This window comes from Enoplosus armatus, chromosome 12, assembly GCF_043641665.1.
Source record: "Enoplosus armatus isolate fEnoArm2 chromosome 12, fEnoArm2.hap1, whole genome shotgun sequence".
Taxonomy (NCBI): Eukaryota; Metazoa; Chordata; class Actinopteri; order Centrarchiformes; family Enoplosidae; genus Enoplosus; species Enoplosus armatus.
In genome coordinates, this window is record NC_092191.1 from 7,383,905 (window position 1) to 7,399,615 (window position 15,711).

Consider the following 15,711-nt stretch of genomic DNA (forward strand, 5'->3'; position numbering starts at 1 on the left):
TAATCCAACATACATGCCCGATTTGTAATAAGTGAACACAAAGAGAGACTGTACAGTACGAGACGGCGCTTGAGGTGAGAAATAATGTGGATGGAATCAAAAGAGCTCAGACAGATGTGATGCAGCTGTTGAACAAAGAAAATAATAATTTAAAAAAAGGGGGACAGGTTTCTTCAGTCCATTTAATTATGTTAAGTCAGGGTCTTATTGCGGAGTAACCACTTTTAAATTGTAAAAGTTACTCACTGCTTGATCTTTCGCTGAAGAGAGGGAGTCCAGTGAGAAGTGGACAGAATAATTTCTTCAGTTAAAAAGGAATAGTTCAACATTTTGGGAGAAACGCCTTTTCACCGTCTTGCCGAGAGATTGATACCACTCTCATGTCTGTTAGTTAACTACTGCCAGCAGCCGGTTAGCTTAGCTTAGCACAAAGACTGGAAACATGGGGAAACAGCTAGCTTGGCTCTGTACAAAGGTAACAAAATCTTTTCACCAGCTCCTCTAAAGCTCACTAATTAAACACGTTTGTTTAATTCATACAAAAAACAAAGTGTAAAAATGACAAACTGTCACTTTTACACTTTGGTGTTTATGTGCGTATGAATGTAATAATTTGGAGGTGCTGGTATGGCAGATCTTTTGAATTTCAAGTTTCACCCTGCTGCCAGTCTTTATGCTAAGCTAAGCTAACTGGCATAGCTGCTGGCGGTAGCTTCATGTTCATCCTACAGATATGAGTGGTATTAATCTTCTCATCCAAGTCTAAGAATGCAAATAAGCATATTTTCCAAAATGTCAAATTATTCCTTTAGAGGGGTTAATACGAGTTTGCGCTATAAAATTAAAACTCCTCAAAAGCAAGAATCAAACGTACAACCTGTAAGTCCTAAAGATGCTAGGGGTAATGGGAAAGTGCGACTTTAGTGAAAGGCAGTGGAAGAGAAAATGGTTCAACATGACAGTCGTCCCTGGCTACCTGACTACAGAGGCCTGGGCTCTAAAAAGCTCTTCGCTAGCTTAATGCTACAACACAGTACCTATTAACACCATGCAGAGGGCCAAACGCTGGCAGGTCTGCTACAAGACACTAAAGGCCAGATAAAACACGTCAGTTCTAAATTAAAAACAGATCAAACATCAGCTGAGAGGCTCGAGGCGTCCTACAGTTCTCTTCAGGAATACAATCACAACACATTAAAGGGACAGACAGAGAAACGTACACAGATGTTGTCTAGAAGCAACCTGAGCCCAGAGTTTGTTACCTGGTTAACACGCCTTCCAAAGTGTGAACGCACGGAGGCAGGCAGGTGAACTACTAGTAGGTCAGAGGAAAGAAATACAGTCTTGCTTGATTTCCTGCGCTCGTCTGTTCAGTTCAGACTTGCAGAAGGAGACAGGCAGTAAATTTGACAGTTAAAAACAGCCTCTCCAGCTTGGCCACGACAGTGCTTTCAATTTACTTTCGCTTCAGCAGAATCAATACAACCCGTTTCCTGATTTTAATGAAATAACAGAAGAAAAAGTGAACATGACAATCACCTCATTATTAGTTTTCTGAGTCACTTGTGCTTGAAGGAAGCGTTAACAAACCGGCCGAAGAGAAAGTAAACTGAGCTCCGGCCTGACAAAACGATTCAATGCACAGAGAAGGGTTTTAGTTTGCATCCATTGTTGATAACAGCTGCCCACGGCGGTGTCAGTTTTCCCTGAATTACAGCTCAATCCTGAAGCAAGTGCAGTCCACTACCAGCAAATATGTCAGTGTGTGTGTGTGTGTGTCTCAGCCTATGCGTTACAACACAAGATGCATCTATCACAGCATGGCACACTGGAGAAGATGACCGTCCTTCAGGTCCTGTTTTGGCAACTGCTCGGTCCTCTCATGAACGTGCAGTTTCTGCTCTGAGGCACTGGGGGGCGATGAAGAGCAGGGCAGACAAGCGAGCCAACCGGTCCACAACAGCAAATAAAGACGGGGCAGCGATGTGATGGTGGGTGTTTAGGGGGAAAACGGCTTTGGTGTTGAACTAGTTCCACAGTTCTAGGATTGAACACATTGAGCGAGTGGGCAAGAGGGTGATGAACATGACGGGGGAGATGAGGAGGAAGAGCGTCAGTGAGTCTTTAACTTGGTGTGCTGCGAGCCCTGTTCTGTCAAGCTGGCTTTGATCGAGTTAACCACCGTCTGTCTGACGTTGTCTTCCATATAATGTTCACTTAATGGCTTCAAAACCTGCAGGAGACGAGAGGAGGAGGAGGAGGAGGAGGAGGAGAGGGGAAACAGGAGACAAAAAGTTGATTTAGTGTGAGAACAAATTAAGTTAACTTGTCTAAAATCATCTATAAAAGGGGACAAAGAAACTGAAAGAAGGCAAGTTAGGGAAGAAAAACATTAAAATAAAGGAACAACAAAAACAGGATGTAGTCTCCAACATGCCGACCACAGAAACTTCTCAAACAACACAACTGAACAAAACATTAAAGAAAAGAGAAATGAGCCATCAAAGATTATTAAGAACCGTTTGGGCAGGCGGCAAGTCCTCGAGATCCTGAGATGGTCCTGGCCTGCCGGTGTTCAGATACATTCAGTGAAGTTCAGAGGGCCTCAGGGGGTTAAAGTATAAGAATCCAGCACCATTGGACTGACAAATGAAAATGAAGAAGCCAGCAAACTGCAGAAGTTTCGATACGAGAAAAAAGTTTAGTCCGACAGTCCAGCAGCTATTTAGTCTTCTTGTAGTTGTTGTTGAGAGGAGACAGACCTCCGAGTCCAAGAGTCGCTCCTGGTGGGAATGAAGGGAGGAGAGAGACGGGCCAAGCCAGGCGCCTCCTGACAGGCTCCAAAAGTTTGGAAAACACCTGCAAGGACAGCAGGGAGGAACGGGAGAGTTAAACAAGGAGCAGACAGACAGTGGAGGAAGACAGGAGGAAAGAAAAGATGAGGACGATTGACCCAGATGTCTGGGGAGAGTTAAAGGAGAAAACGGGGCAGATGTTGAACCATACAAATGAAAAGACTACAGGGAGACTGGTAGCAGGAAGTGGAGGAGAAAGTAAAAAGGAAAGGAAATGCAGGATGTTTAGAACGTAAGAACGGCAGGCAGAAGGCCCCTCTCACCTTTCTGACCGTCTTCTGTAAAGCAGGGGAGGGAGGAAGAGACACAAAAGCAGCACTCAAAATAAATAACTACAAACTCTTGTTCTCCTGAGTACAGTCTGCAGGCCAACAACTGATGCAGGACTGAAGAGAGTGAAATGAAAGTGAGTTTCAGTGTGGACGGAGAGCTGGAAGGTGGATTGAAACAGTGGTTCTCTTTGGAGTTTGTGATGGATGATTGGATGATGAAGATGATAAACATGCAGCGGACAGAAGGAAACAAAAACTGAGGGAAGGATTCACCTAGAAATAAAAGGCAACAAGGAGAACTTCAAACTAAAACACACGTTGTTATATCCCTGGAGAGAAAAAATGTCACTCACTTAAAAACTTGTAATTTGACTCTTGTGTCTTAAACGTTGACTTAAATGTAAACCCCAACTTAACCAAAAATAATCCCCAGTCTTCATAAATGAACAACAAAACACAGTAGTTTTTTTTTATATAAATAAACATTTTTGATGGAGATCATTTAAATTTAGCTATTAACCAGGAAGTATATGTATTGAGTGAAACATTTTACAGCTGAATAATAAACCTGTCAGTGCTCTCTGGTGGACAAACTATGAAATGCAGGGCTGGAAGTTGTTCAATCGATGGACAGAATTTTATAACGGCCTGATCCTGATCATTTAACTTATTTATTAAGCACAAATGCCAAACATTTGCTGGTCCTAATCTGCCAGACATTTTCTGTCGAAAAACATTTGACCTAAAGTGCATCAGTTCTAGCTGAAAGTACCTGATATAACTCCTAATAATTAATACCTAAATGCCCTAACAATAACCATTATAAAACTTGTTGAAAGTGTTTTCCTTCAAGCCCAATCTTTAAAACATTTTATTTCTTGCTACACAATCTCTCCTCACCATGTAGATTAATAAATACACACACACACACACACTTCAATGACCCACCTGTTCCCAGAGTGTATCAGCCACCAGATCTATCATCGTTCCCACCTCCCGAAACTCTCCAGAATACTTCACATACGCCCAGGCACAGAGCGACAGCAGAGCCACGCCCATCACCAGGTTAGCCAGCGCCGCTAAGGTGCTCAGGCCGATGAAGCCCGTCACCCCAGACACCACGTAGGTGACGAACATGACTGCAAAAAGCGTGGCGGGTGTGCGTGCTGCGTAGAAGATGTTTTTGCTGTCGTTGTGCTTGGAGAAGTTGGAGTAGGTCTCGTCCAGCTCAGACTCCAGCTGGCTCTGGTAGCGCTGGCAGAACTCCTCACCGCCCATTTTCTTTACGGAGCGGAAGAAACGCACCGAGTGCTCGCGAAACTCCTCGTGGCAGCGCTCCAGGTCAGCCGGGGCGATGTACGGCTTGTCCCCACCGCAGACCTGAAAAGGAAAGACGGGTAGTAAGTGACAGAGGAAGAACGTGTGACTGACAGAAGAGATGAAGACTCCACTTCCATTATATTATATTCAGTATTCACCATATTAAGCACGCCCTTACCTGCTCCATGCTCTTGCCGTACATGTCTTTGGCTCCTGCCACTGCAGTCAAGTTGTTGGCTTCTGCGGTCGCCTGACAAACAGGAAAACACATTGACATTCAAGATAGCTTTGATGACCACTGGAGATGAGAATTAAAACCTGAAAAGCGTGACCCATACTTAATAGAGATCCCTCTGTTTTGAGATAGTAACTAACCTGCAGCATGGACTTTGGGTGAGGCAGTTCCTCACCTTGGTAGATCTTTATGTAGGCCTGCAGGAATGTGAAATAATACAGATGATCACACCAGTGTTTCCGGTCTGGCAGCTAACACAGGAAATAAACTGCCTGGCAAGAGTCATTTTGGGGGACATATTTGAAGTGTGCAACAGGATTCAATACTGCCAAGCACACCTATGTTACGTCCACTTGTGTGTCTGGAAAGTTTAAAACACAGCTCTGCAAACCATCATCACCCTGATGTGTCATCATTTTATGATTGAGGTTTTCAAGTTTTTTCTTTTTCTCTAGAGGAGTCTACTGTGTCGTTTATTCACCATAAATATTCTGTTTGATATTTTTTGGCAGCAGAATGTATAATTTGAGGCTGTATGGTTATCGTCCTGTGACCTATGAGTGTGAAAACCACTGGACTTTAATAAAATCCTGCAGGACCTTGAAGTACTCCAGGAGATCTCTGCAGGTGACTTTGTTGCCTCCGATCTCCTTCTCTACCAGTCGGTCTGGGGCCAGGAGGAGAGGCACCAGCTTGGCCAGCGACCTCTTAAAATCGCCATTGATGTCTGAAACACACAAACACGCATGACATTTCAGTCCAGCATGCTTTAGCCATCCCTCTTCATCATTAGTACACGTGTGTGTTCATGCTGTCTCACCTCTCAGCCTGCCGTCAAAGTAGGGGTTGGTGGCCACCTTGAGGCCAGGATGTGGCAGCAGGAAGCAGCCGATGTTGGAGAAGCAGGAGTGGATGTGCTTCCTCACATTCTGCAACTCTTCGTGTTGGTTCTGTTTCACCTGAGTCAGCAGAAAACAAAATACTCTCACAGTGAAAGTGTGCTAAGCAAATTTGTGTAGAACAAAGTATGTTCATGCTTTTCAAAAAGGGGTGTGGTGTGCCTGACAGGAAGAGTGAGTGTGTGACCTGCTGCAAAAGTATCTTCAACAATGTGAAGAAAAACTATTTGTTTGATCAGCAACCTGCATCCTCAAAAAACAACAACAAAAGTACATTTTCAACTTTTAAAAGAAAGAGTCTCACCTGTAGTCTTCTCTCCAGGAAGCTGTTGCCTCCTTCCAGCCCGTAGTTGTGTTCATAAGGATAACACCAGTCCCGAATCAGGAACATCAGGGACTAAAACACACCGGCAACATCACAGAGACACAATGAGACACATTATGATTGATGTTGGGAAGAAAAAGTAGTTCAATAGTATAAGGCATTCATTAATTAAGACTATACAAATGTCTCCACTACATGCATGTACACACAGTGTCCAGAAGCAGACAGTACCTGGAAAGGTTTCAGGTAGATCTCTTCCATTGCCAGCCGGCCATATTCTGTGAAGAGCTACATATGAGAAAAAAAACTAATTATGATCAGAAAACAGACGTTACTGTAACAGACTTTTTTCCTGGTAGAAGAAATGACACCAACCTGCAGATGCTGCAGGTCGTCCTCCTGGATGTTCTGGGAGAGATTGTACACCTGAAAACAAAAAAACAAACATCAGTTTTACATTTTAAAGGGAAAAAAAGAAACAGCTTATTAAACTAAACAAGACATGCTTTAAGTCTCACCTGTACAGAGCTGGTCATTGTGCTGAGGGCGAACACAGTGGCACAGTCCTTTATGGTGGACTGGCTGTCAAAGGCTCCCTGAGTGTCAACAAGGAGCACAGCAACCTGTTGGGACGAGATGCAATAAATGTAATATGCTGCCAGCTTCAGCTTGTAGGCCAAGATACTCCCAAAGATACATTTGGATCTCACAAGAACTTCTGGTATTGTTTTTTTTGTCTACCTTGCTGCCATCAGGCTTGTCGACCACAAAGACTTCGCTCCAGATCTGAATTCCTGTGGTCTCCCTCTCGCAGCCTCCTCTCCAGGTGAACCCTGTCAGGGGCTCGTCGTCACCTCCCATCCACGACTCATCCTGCAGCAGAGGGAACGAGGGAGGAGAGAGGGAGGGGGTAAAATGAGAGGAAAGAGAAACAGAAGAAAAATCCACATGGTTTGAGAGGACAGATGAGGGGTGAAGTGTGAGGGGCAGGACAGACAGGCAAAGGGAGGAGTGAAAAAGTATAGGTCAATGGACTGAAGTCCACCAGCATTTGGCTAAGATTAATACCTGGAGGAATATTCATTTTACAAGAGGAGCCGTCTTTATTTGTGGTGAAATAATGTATTATATTGTTATATTGTATCTTAATTAGTCTGTGACCACAATATTTCCATTTTCCAATTGTGTCCAAACTGGTGTGAAATTTGATCTGCACATTCACACTTCAATAGAAAAAACCCATAATTTTGGTGACCCTGCAGTCTTTAATCCAACACCACCATCAGGCCACACTGTGACAAGCCTTATATAACTAACACATCATCTACCAGTGCAGTGTTGACTGAGAAAACAACTGGGATGTTTATTAGACCTTGATAAAAAGGTCTTTCTTGTTTGCCTACTTGCAGTGTTAATCCACAGCAGGGCACTGTAGCATCACACCCAACACCTCATGTTTTTACAGTGTATAGTGTCTAAAGTAACAGCATGAACACATCACTCTGGAAGACTCTGAATGAAAAGCTTTTACTGATCATTATAAGCCCCTCAACACAAAACAGCTAACACTGTTGAAAGCAAGACATTGTGACCTTGTATTTCTGGCTGACAAGTTAGCTGATCGACTGACCACAAATAGGAAACATAAACAAACCTCACAAGCAAATACCTCATTTGCAAGGCAAAGCATTCATGAACTCTGATTCCTGGTTACTGCAGCATGGCGTCTGTGCTGAGTGACTAACCAGGATCTTATGACAGAGCAAAATGATAGTTTGTCATTTGATAATAATAAATACCTGCAGTGCAAGAATACTCCCCATAACCACAGCCTGAACAAACAGCATCAATGTGGAAAAATGTGAACACATGCAGTTCTGGTCTGACTTGCATGAATGGCCGTGTTCATGCTGCCAAACAGCTGTGAGAAAGGGCCCGGACATTCCTCCCTCTTTCCTGTTGTGTGTGTGTGTTAAAGTGTGTGTGCATGTGTGTGTGTTAGAGAGCATGTGCAAGTGAGTGTAAGGTGATCCTGGCTGCTGTCAGAAGGTCTGAAGGACTAGTTGTTGATACTTATGTCGGTGGAAGTCACACAGTTGTTGGGTGGACATGCTCAAGAATGTGTGTGTGTGTGGACATGTAATGTACCACTTTGTGTTATTCATATTTACAGACAAAGGCCTGTAACCACACAGGAAAATTAGGTATACTAGATCAAAACGCTAACAAAACACTGATTTACTATCATAGCGTTCCCCAACACTTTAAAATCCACCTACCCAGACGTCTGAGACCAGTTAAACCACCCTGTCACATTAATGCTCCTTACTGCACGTCTTACTCACCTGGCTGAGTAAGTTTCTCAGTCCGAGATCAAACAGGAAACTCTTGTTTTGTACTTATTCATCTAGCCCACCGGTTTTCACAATCTCTACTGACTGCGAACGTTACACAACATCAAAGCCCCAGAGGAGGGGTGCACTGTTTATTTGGCACATGTAAACACACCTTCAGCAGGGGCCATTCAGAATTAGTACAAATGTGAACTTCAGAAGTAGATGAGGTCAGGTCAACTATTTTGATAATCGATTAATCGCTTTGAGTAATTCACTGGTTTCCTTAGTCTTCTTTGATTGTACATTAAATATATATTTAGGTTTTTGACTGTTGATTGGACAAAACAAGAAATCTGAAGAGATCTTGGGTTCTGGGACATTTCGGTGGACATTTTTCCCTATTTTGTGACATTTTATGAACCAAACGACAGAGAAAATAATCAGTTGATAATCATTAATGAAAATAACTGTTAGTTGCAGCACTATTTTACAGTTGTGTGGCATTTAAAGAAACAAATCTCAGTTTTATTTCTGCAAAAATGACCATGTAATTATCAGTCATGTGTATATTGATACATTTAAAAAAACAAAACACATCACTGTGCAAGTTATCAAAACAATTATAATTGTGAACTCCTCCAGCTTCAGCCGGTGCAAAGACACGTACAGATACGTACGTATCATCAGTGCATCCATGGTGTAAATTCTGACTGGATATTATTTTGTCCTGATTATAAACTTCTAATCAATATGCAACATAACAGGAACACTGGACATCATGTGTTGACATGCTCTTTTAAATGAATCTCCACAGACTATGAACCCTTGTTATGTCCAGAAACAGTATGAAAATCACACATTATTTATCTCACCTGACTGTGCATGTAGCGCAGCATGAAGTCCAGCAGGAAGGACTTGCCCTTGCGGAAGGCCCCGGCCACAGACACCACCACCACATTCAGGTCCTTCACGTGATCCTGCAGCAGGATCTTCTCCAGCGCTGCAGCGTCCAGCTCAAAGCTGTGCTCATCCTCGTTGGCCAGGACGATCTGGATGGGCCTGGCCTTTTCTTCCTCTATCACTGCCTGAAGACATGAGTTTGCAATCAATCAGGGCTTTCTGGCATTGAGAGAGGTTTAAGTGATTTACACTGGTGATGAGGCAGGTTTCATGGAGGAGGGAGGGAACGGAAAATTACAAGGCTGAGATCAGCAACAAAGCGTCTCCAGCCTCTCCAATGTGAAGGTTTGCTGCTTTTTCCTGTCTTTCATTATAGTGAATTGAATATCTTTGTTGGTCAAACCAAAACAACTATTTTAAGACATCATCAGGCTCTGGGAAAATATGTTAATTTTCATCATTGTTTTATAGACTACTATAGACAACTACTCGATAAATTGAGAAAATAATCATCAGATTAATAGATAATGAAAATAACTGTTAGTTGCAGCCCTGATTGTCATTAACTGATGATGAATTGAGAAAATGTATTTGGATTATCTCGATTCTTGCCTATTCCCTTCCATAAAATGTAGTAGTATAGTATGTACTCCCAAATTTAAACAAATTGTTGTAGCTTAGGTCCAAAGCTATGTGTTAAAAGCATTTTCTTCTGGATAAAGTACAGAGTGGTGAAAGATGAAAGAAAAACAGGTACTCTAAGTTACAGCTGCATCAAATCATAGTTAGATATGGTGCACATGCTTGTCAACAAACACTTTACCTCTTCTTCCTGAGTCTCTTCATCTGGTGAGGGGGTGAGGCTGGCATTTTTGCCCGAGTTTGAAGCCGTGGTCCTGGGAAGCAATTCATCCTCCAGGTCTTCGGGCCTGGCTAAAGGAGGCCTCTGCTTATGCCGAAAAATGGGGACATCTTCCACGCCACTCAAGCCTTTAGAGTAAAAAGAGAGAAAGATCAAATTAGACTGGTTAGATAGCAGCATTCAACATGTTAGGTTGCAGACAATGGGCGTAAAGTAAGAAGAAGAAGAAGAAGAAGAATGTGGAAACAGGGTTATGACCAAAAACCATTTTTCTAAAGGAACATGATTCATTGTTATACATTTGTTTGCGTGACATAACTACTATTGTTCTGAGAAGTTAAAGAGAAAGTGAAATATTATGTGGCCCTATATGTGGTCAAATTGTAGACAGGAATCTTTCCAGCATTTTGTCCTGCGCTAAATACTGTTATCCACATGTAGGTCAAGCTCAAAAATAGCCTTGCGCTGAAAATCACAAAGGGCCAGCAAAAAGGACACAAGAAAAAAAAAAAAAAGCTACGAGGACAGCGTTTTCACATTTCTCTTCTCTGCCATTTTGATGTTTCTGTGAAAGTCTTTCCTTTAAATCTAAAGCACATTTCCTCTAAAACTGCAAGATGCCTTCCTTCCTGTCACATGAACCACAAACTACAACGTATACACACACAAGTAGCTCGTCTTGGCAGCATTGTTTTTTTTTATCATTTTCACAATTGATTTATTTTATAGATTAATCAATTAATCGTTGTGTCCATAACTATCACTATCACCATATTATTCACAAATTAAGCAGCTTGAAAAAAAGCACTAACATCCTGTAACATTATCACAGTTTACCCTTGTTCCCTGCTTTCCTTTCAAGACATAGAAATCACTGGTGCTGCAGGATTAAGATGACACTCCTTGAAGTACATAATGAAAGTGGCAATCCCTTGGTCATATAGTCCACAGTGAGTCCACTGAACAGGTAGGACAACAAGTATCAAGCATTAATCATTCAAACATTTCAAGTGAGTATTCATTCAGCTGTTCAGAGTTGTAGCACCATAATGGTTCTCACCACATACAAATTAGGTTTCGGAAAACCAACAGGACCCAACAGACTGCTCCTGGTATTGCTTCATAGACACACCTGGATACAACACCTGTATCCAACAATAAGAAAACTAATACAGCATACAGTAGCTATGAGGTCATCTATGTCTAGCAAGCAAAAACAAATTCTAATGACACATCAAGAGGGCACACAACGAACACTAAAGGTTGCGTGAGTGCACACAAATGATTTTACCCCTCACTAAGTAGCCACACAAATGCTAATTCGATTATTTTCACGATCAATTAACCTGATAATTATCTTCTTGATTAAATTGATTAATTTGCTAAAGCCCAAGGTGACAAAGTCAAATATCTTGTTTTGTCCGACTAACAGTCCAAAACCCCGAAGATGTCAAATTAACATCACATATGACAAACAGCAGAACATCCTCACAATTGTGTGTTAGAAAACAAAACTGTCTGTCTTCTAAACAATTAATCAACTAATCATTTATTATATGATAATAGATAGTTGGTAGATAATTATCTAAAGATTAAGCTAGATATGAAAGCTTTTTTGTTGTTTTTAATGCAGCTTTGAATCCACTGGTTTAGACTTCAAAACCAAATATATCCAAGTCTGTGTGCTTAATTGAGAGAGCAATAACTGTGGGGAAACAGAACACCTCTCAAACAAACTTGTAGAGTATTGTCTGTCTGTCTTGACTGCTGGATGCTGATATGCCACCTGTGTGGTTGACGTAGGAAGAGAGCAGCTTATGCTGTACAAACAATTTGATTACAAACTTGTCCTCCATGCATAGCCTCAGGTAGTGTCTGGTCGTGAGAACACAAATTAGCTTTCACATAAGTTAGAAAACAAGACAGCCAGACATCACATCTTTTTTACACAGTACATTGATGCATAATGAATTTCAAATGAGCATTTTCTTCGGAAGTGCTGGGCACTATCAATCTGCTGGTCTAAGCCAAGGAACCAGTGATGTAAGGGGGAAAGAACATTTTTCAAATGGCGCATCTATAAAACCAACAGCATGATTTAGACAATGTTCAAGATACAAGCAATGACTCTTAGTTGTTATGCTGTGTGTTTGTTTATGTACTTTTTTAAGAAGTAAAAAAGGAAATGCAGGCTTGTTTGACTCCCCGGCACTGGCAGCGTCTGGCACTGCACTCAAGACCATTTCAAGGTGGTGGGAGGGCAGTTTTGAGAACATTGAGTGACATTCTTGCTCACGAGGACAACTGTAAATGGGACATTCAAAGATCAACCTGGAGGTGCTGCAAATTCTCAAAGGGCAGCAACAATGCTGTGCTAGTGTTTGAGGAGCTGCTGTAAGCACGGAGCAGTTACAGTAATCTGCTCCACACACAAATGCTCCTGCACATTTCCCCAGTCTGTGGCAGTGCAGGTTTCCCTCAAGCACTCAGCAGGATGAAGTGGCACAGACTGCAGCCATAGAGGGGACCAGCACAAAGACACTATTCTGCTGTGGGGCTGTGAGGAGTCTGTATTGCAGCAGAATGTGTGTGAGAGACAAAACACAATAAGCATGCAAGGAAGCATAACAGCCAGTGGAAAACCATTAGCTCAGCTGATACGTGCATTCACTGCTACACTCACCCTTCATGATAAAGTGGCTAATGCACTGTCTTACTCCTCAGCTTGCAGAAAACAAGGGCAGAACTAAAATTAGCTACATTACTTCTTATCTTATGGAGGCACTGAGCAGATGTTAACTGGCCTACATGTTTTCCTGCCCAAAACACTCACAAAGTTACCAAGGGATTAGTTTGTACAGTACATAAACACACAAGTGTTGTGCATCCCTCCTGTACTGATGGGGGTCTATCTTTAACTATACATGGCAAGAATAGAGTGCATGTACGCAGGCTAGCCTACATATCAGCACTGCGTCCCAAATCAGCTCTGCCTTCCCTGGACTCCTGCACTATATCTGAGGCAGACTTTGATAAGGCCATGGTCCACTTAAGTTAACCAGCTGTCTAAATACGGGATGTTTCATACTTTAAAAGAGGCAATTTCTCTGGCTTTTTCCAAAGGATTTAGTGTAGAAACCTTAACAAATCTTTGGGAGTGAAGTTGAGTTATGCAAGGAAAATACTACTGTGAGTTAGTCAGTGACAATGATGTTTTGTTGGTTACGACATTTCACCTTTTCATTTGAATCATAAGAGAGAACACTGGCACTTTAAGTTTAGAAAGCAGGGAAAACATCTCCTTTCTACTGTTGCAACACTGATTATTAATCCCTCAACACCCTCTTCTAGACTTGTGACATCCAGGCTATGCACTTCAAATAATAATAATAGTTTCAGCAACCAGGCTACATGTGTTTACTATATGTCAAGACAACAAGCCTGCACAGAGTGAGTTTACGAAAGAGAACGAGGAATCCACCGTAGCCTATTAAGATGCAGGTACACTGACTTCCCTGCACACCAGCGCCAACAGACAACCTGACACGGCCTCCCTGGACAAGAGTCAACGAGGGCAAATGTTCAATTGCAGCAAGCAGACCAATTGGGAGTCTGTGAGGACAAAGTGCAGATTAAGAGCAGCCGAAGTGAATGAATGTTGTTGCCACAGAGTCAGCTGGCCTGTGTGAAAGTAGACATAAGGGTTATCATGATAAGGGACTCCTGACCATATCTCAGTGATGAGCTTTTCTACATGTTTGTAGAAATGTACAACAACAGACAAAAGATTAGAGTGCGCTGGAGTAAAATTGTCCATTCATTTGTCCGCTGTCATATTGGCAGAAGAAAAATATTGTTTTTTGTCTTTTAAGATGTTAAAACATAATGTCTGTATTGATACACAACTTTTTTTATTTGTAATTAACAAAACAAATTGTTAAAATGCCCGTCACAAGTTCTGAGAGCCCAACGTGACATTTTTAAATGCCTTGTTTTATCCAACCAACAGTCAAAAACCCAGAGTAGTTTGATATGACAGAAGCACATTTGAGAAGCTTGAGCCAGATAACATTTGCCATTTTTGCTCGATTACACAACTGAAATGATTAATGGATTATCAAAGTTATTGCCGATTATCAATTAATCGATTAATTGTTTCAGATCTATAAAACAGGGCTCTGGCAATAGCCCTCTTTCTCTCACTTGCCAAAGCAGTCATTACAACATAGTGCTTTAAATCAACAGCACTGTTAACACAGATGGGGAGATGGATCCTTACTAATCTATCATAATATATTGTATATTTGGTGGTTTCGGAATGAAAACCTTGATCCTGGTTTTAAAAAAACAACCTTAACACTGATGCTTAAGAACCCAGTCCAAAGAAATTGTTATCACATTTACTTTAAAAAGCTTGGGAATACAGACATTTGTGCACATTTGTAAGTAATATTAAGTTGAGTTAGACACCACACTGAGTCTGCAAAGTGAGGAACCTGGAACCTTTCACTGGCTGTAAAATACACACTCGTGTATCTAGTTGTGTTCAGAGGACAAAATTAGTCTCGCAATTACGGGGATAAGTCTGCTGGCAAACTGAACAGACTAATAATAGGCTATCCGGGTCATTAGTGGGATGAGAAGATTATATATGTTGTGTATAGCTAGTTAGGCTGAATCCCCCGTTACAGCAACCTGGTGTAGGTTAAAGCGGGGCGTTTCAAAGTTCAGAAACGGTGCAGCTCAAGCTAATAGAGAGTGACTGTGCAACTACAGGCAGGTTTAGAGACAGGACATCACGGACAAGCCCGCTGGTCCTCTGCGGGACAGGTGAAAGTGACGGCCGGGACAAATGAGCCGACAGGTGTCGCGGTTTAAATTTTGTATCCGGGTCAGTTTCAAACTACAGCTTCTCTCAGCCTAAAGTTACAGAGCGAAAACATATTTTGACAGAGAGAAAACACACGCTGATAGAAATGTGTCTCCCTCTAGCTAACTTCCACACAGTCTGGACTGGACTGTGCTGACACTATGTTTGCGAACTAAGAGGAGACATATTCTGGCAGGGGTACCACATTTGGCAGGACACCGCGGGTCTCCCAACTGAAAACAGAAACGTCTGGCTAACGGAAAAGCGAGTTTACCACTCACAAAGACGACAGAAACAAAAAAAACACTTTTACTTTTAACCTCCCACTCCGTAAAGCTCATACTCGACTCGCTGTCATAAATCCACTCGAAAAAATCAACAACGGTTTACCTTCGTCAACGACTCGGCTTTTGCAGTTGGGCTCGAAGTGATTTCTGCTCCTCAACCCGCTCACCTCCGCCATCTTGGACAACTGAAATCTAACGTGGCTGACGTCAAAGAAGCTTTTTTCTTCTCGCGCTGGCTGCTGAGGTTCATGCTGCCCCGAGGCTGCTGCAGCTGGGTCAAGTGCACCGCACTATGCAAACTATTTTTTTTTATGTCACAGACGCAAAGTAACATTTCTTTTCATGTTTTTGAAAATAAAAGAACACATTCTTTTAAGTATACTGCCATTACATATTTGAAAAATGAATCTGACACTCCTTTTGTAGCCTGAATTCAGGGGCGGAGTAAATAGTTATGGACCCCTGCAAGAATATTGCCCTGTGGAGGGAACCGAGGTCATGTCACAAATTACACATTACTTTTTAGACTCAATTTACAGCTTTCAGGTAA

General features: G+C 42.0%; 1 protein-coding gene across 2 annotated transcripts; it reads right to left on the minus strand.

Annotated features, from left to right (window-relative positions):
* Nucleotides 1-884: 884 nt before the first annotated feature.
* atl2 (atlastin GTPase 2) lies at nucleotides 885-15,337 on the minus strand. 2 transcript variants are annotated; one of them, XM_070915563.1, is made up of 15 exons: nucleotides 15,265-15,337; nucleotides 9,966-10,132; nucleotides 9,115-9,327; nucleotides 7,736-7,738; nucleotides 6,648-6,779; nucleotides 6,425-6,529; nucleotides 6,282-6,332; nucleotides 6,138-6,194; nucleotides 5,886-5,978; nucleotides 5,503-5,641; nucleotides 5,282-5,409; nucleotides 4,823-4,879; nucleotides 4,626-4,697; nucleotides 4,076-4,507; nucleotides 885-2,233 (listed from the first exon to the last, which is right to left on the minus strand). In XM_070915563.1, exons 1-15 carry the CDS (start codon nucleotides 15,335-15,337, stop codon nucleotides 2,114-2,116), a joined length of 1,842 nt encoding a protein of 613 aa, XP_070771664.1. In that variant the 3' UTR covers nucleotides 885-2,113. The 2 variants fall into 2 exon arrangements, with proteins under 2 accessions (XP_070771664.1, XP_070771663.1); XM_070915562.1 differs by lacking the exon at nucleotides 7,736-7,738.
* Between the last annotated feature and the right edge of the window lie 374 nt (nucleotides 15,338-15,711).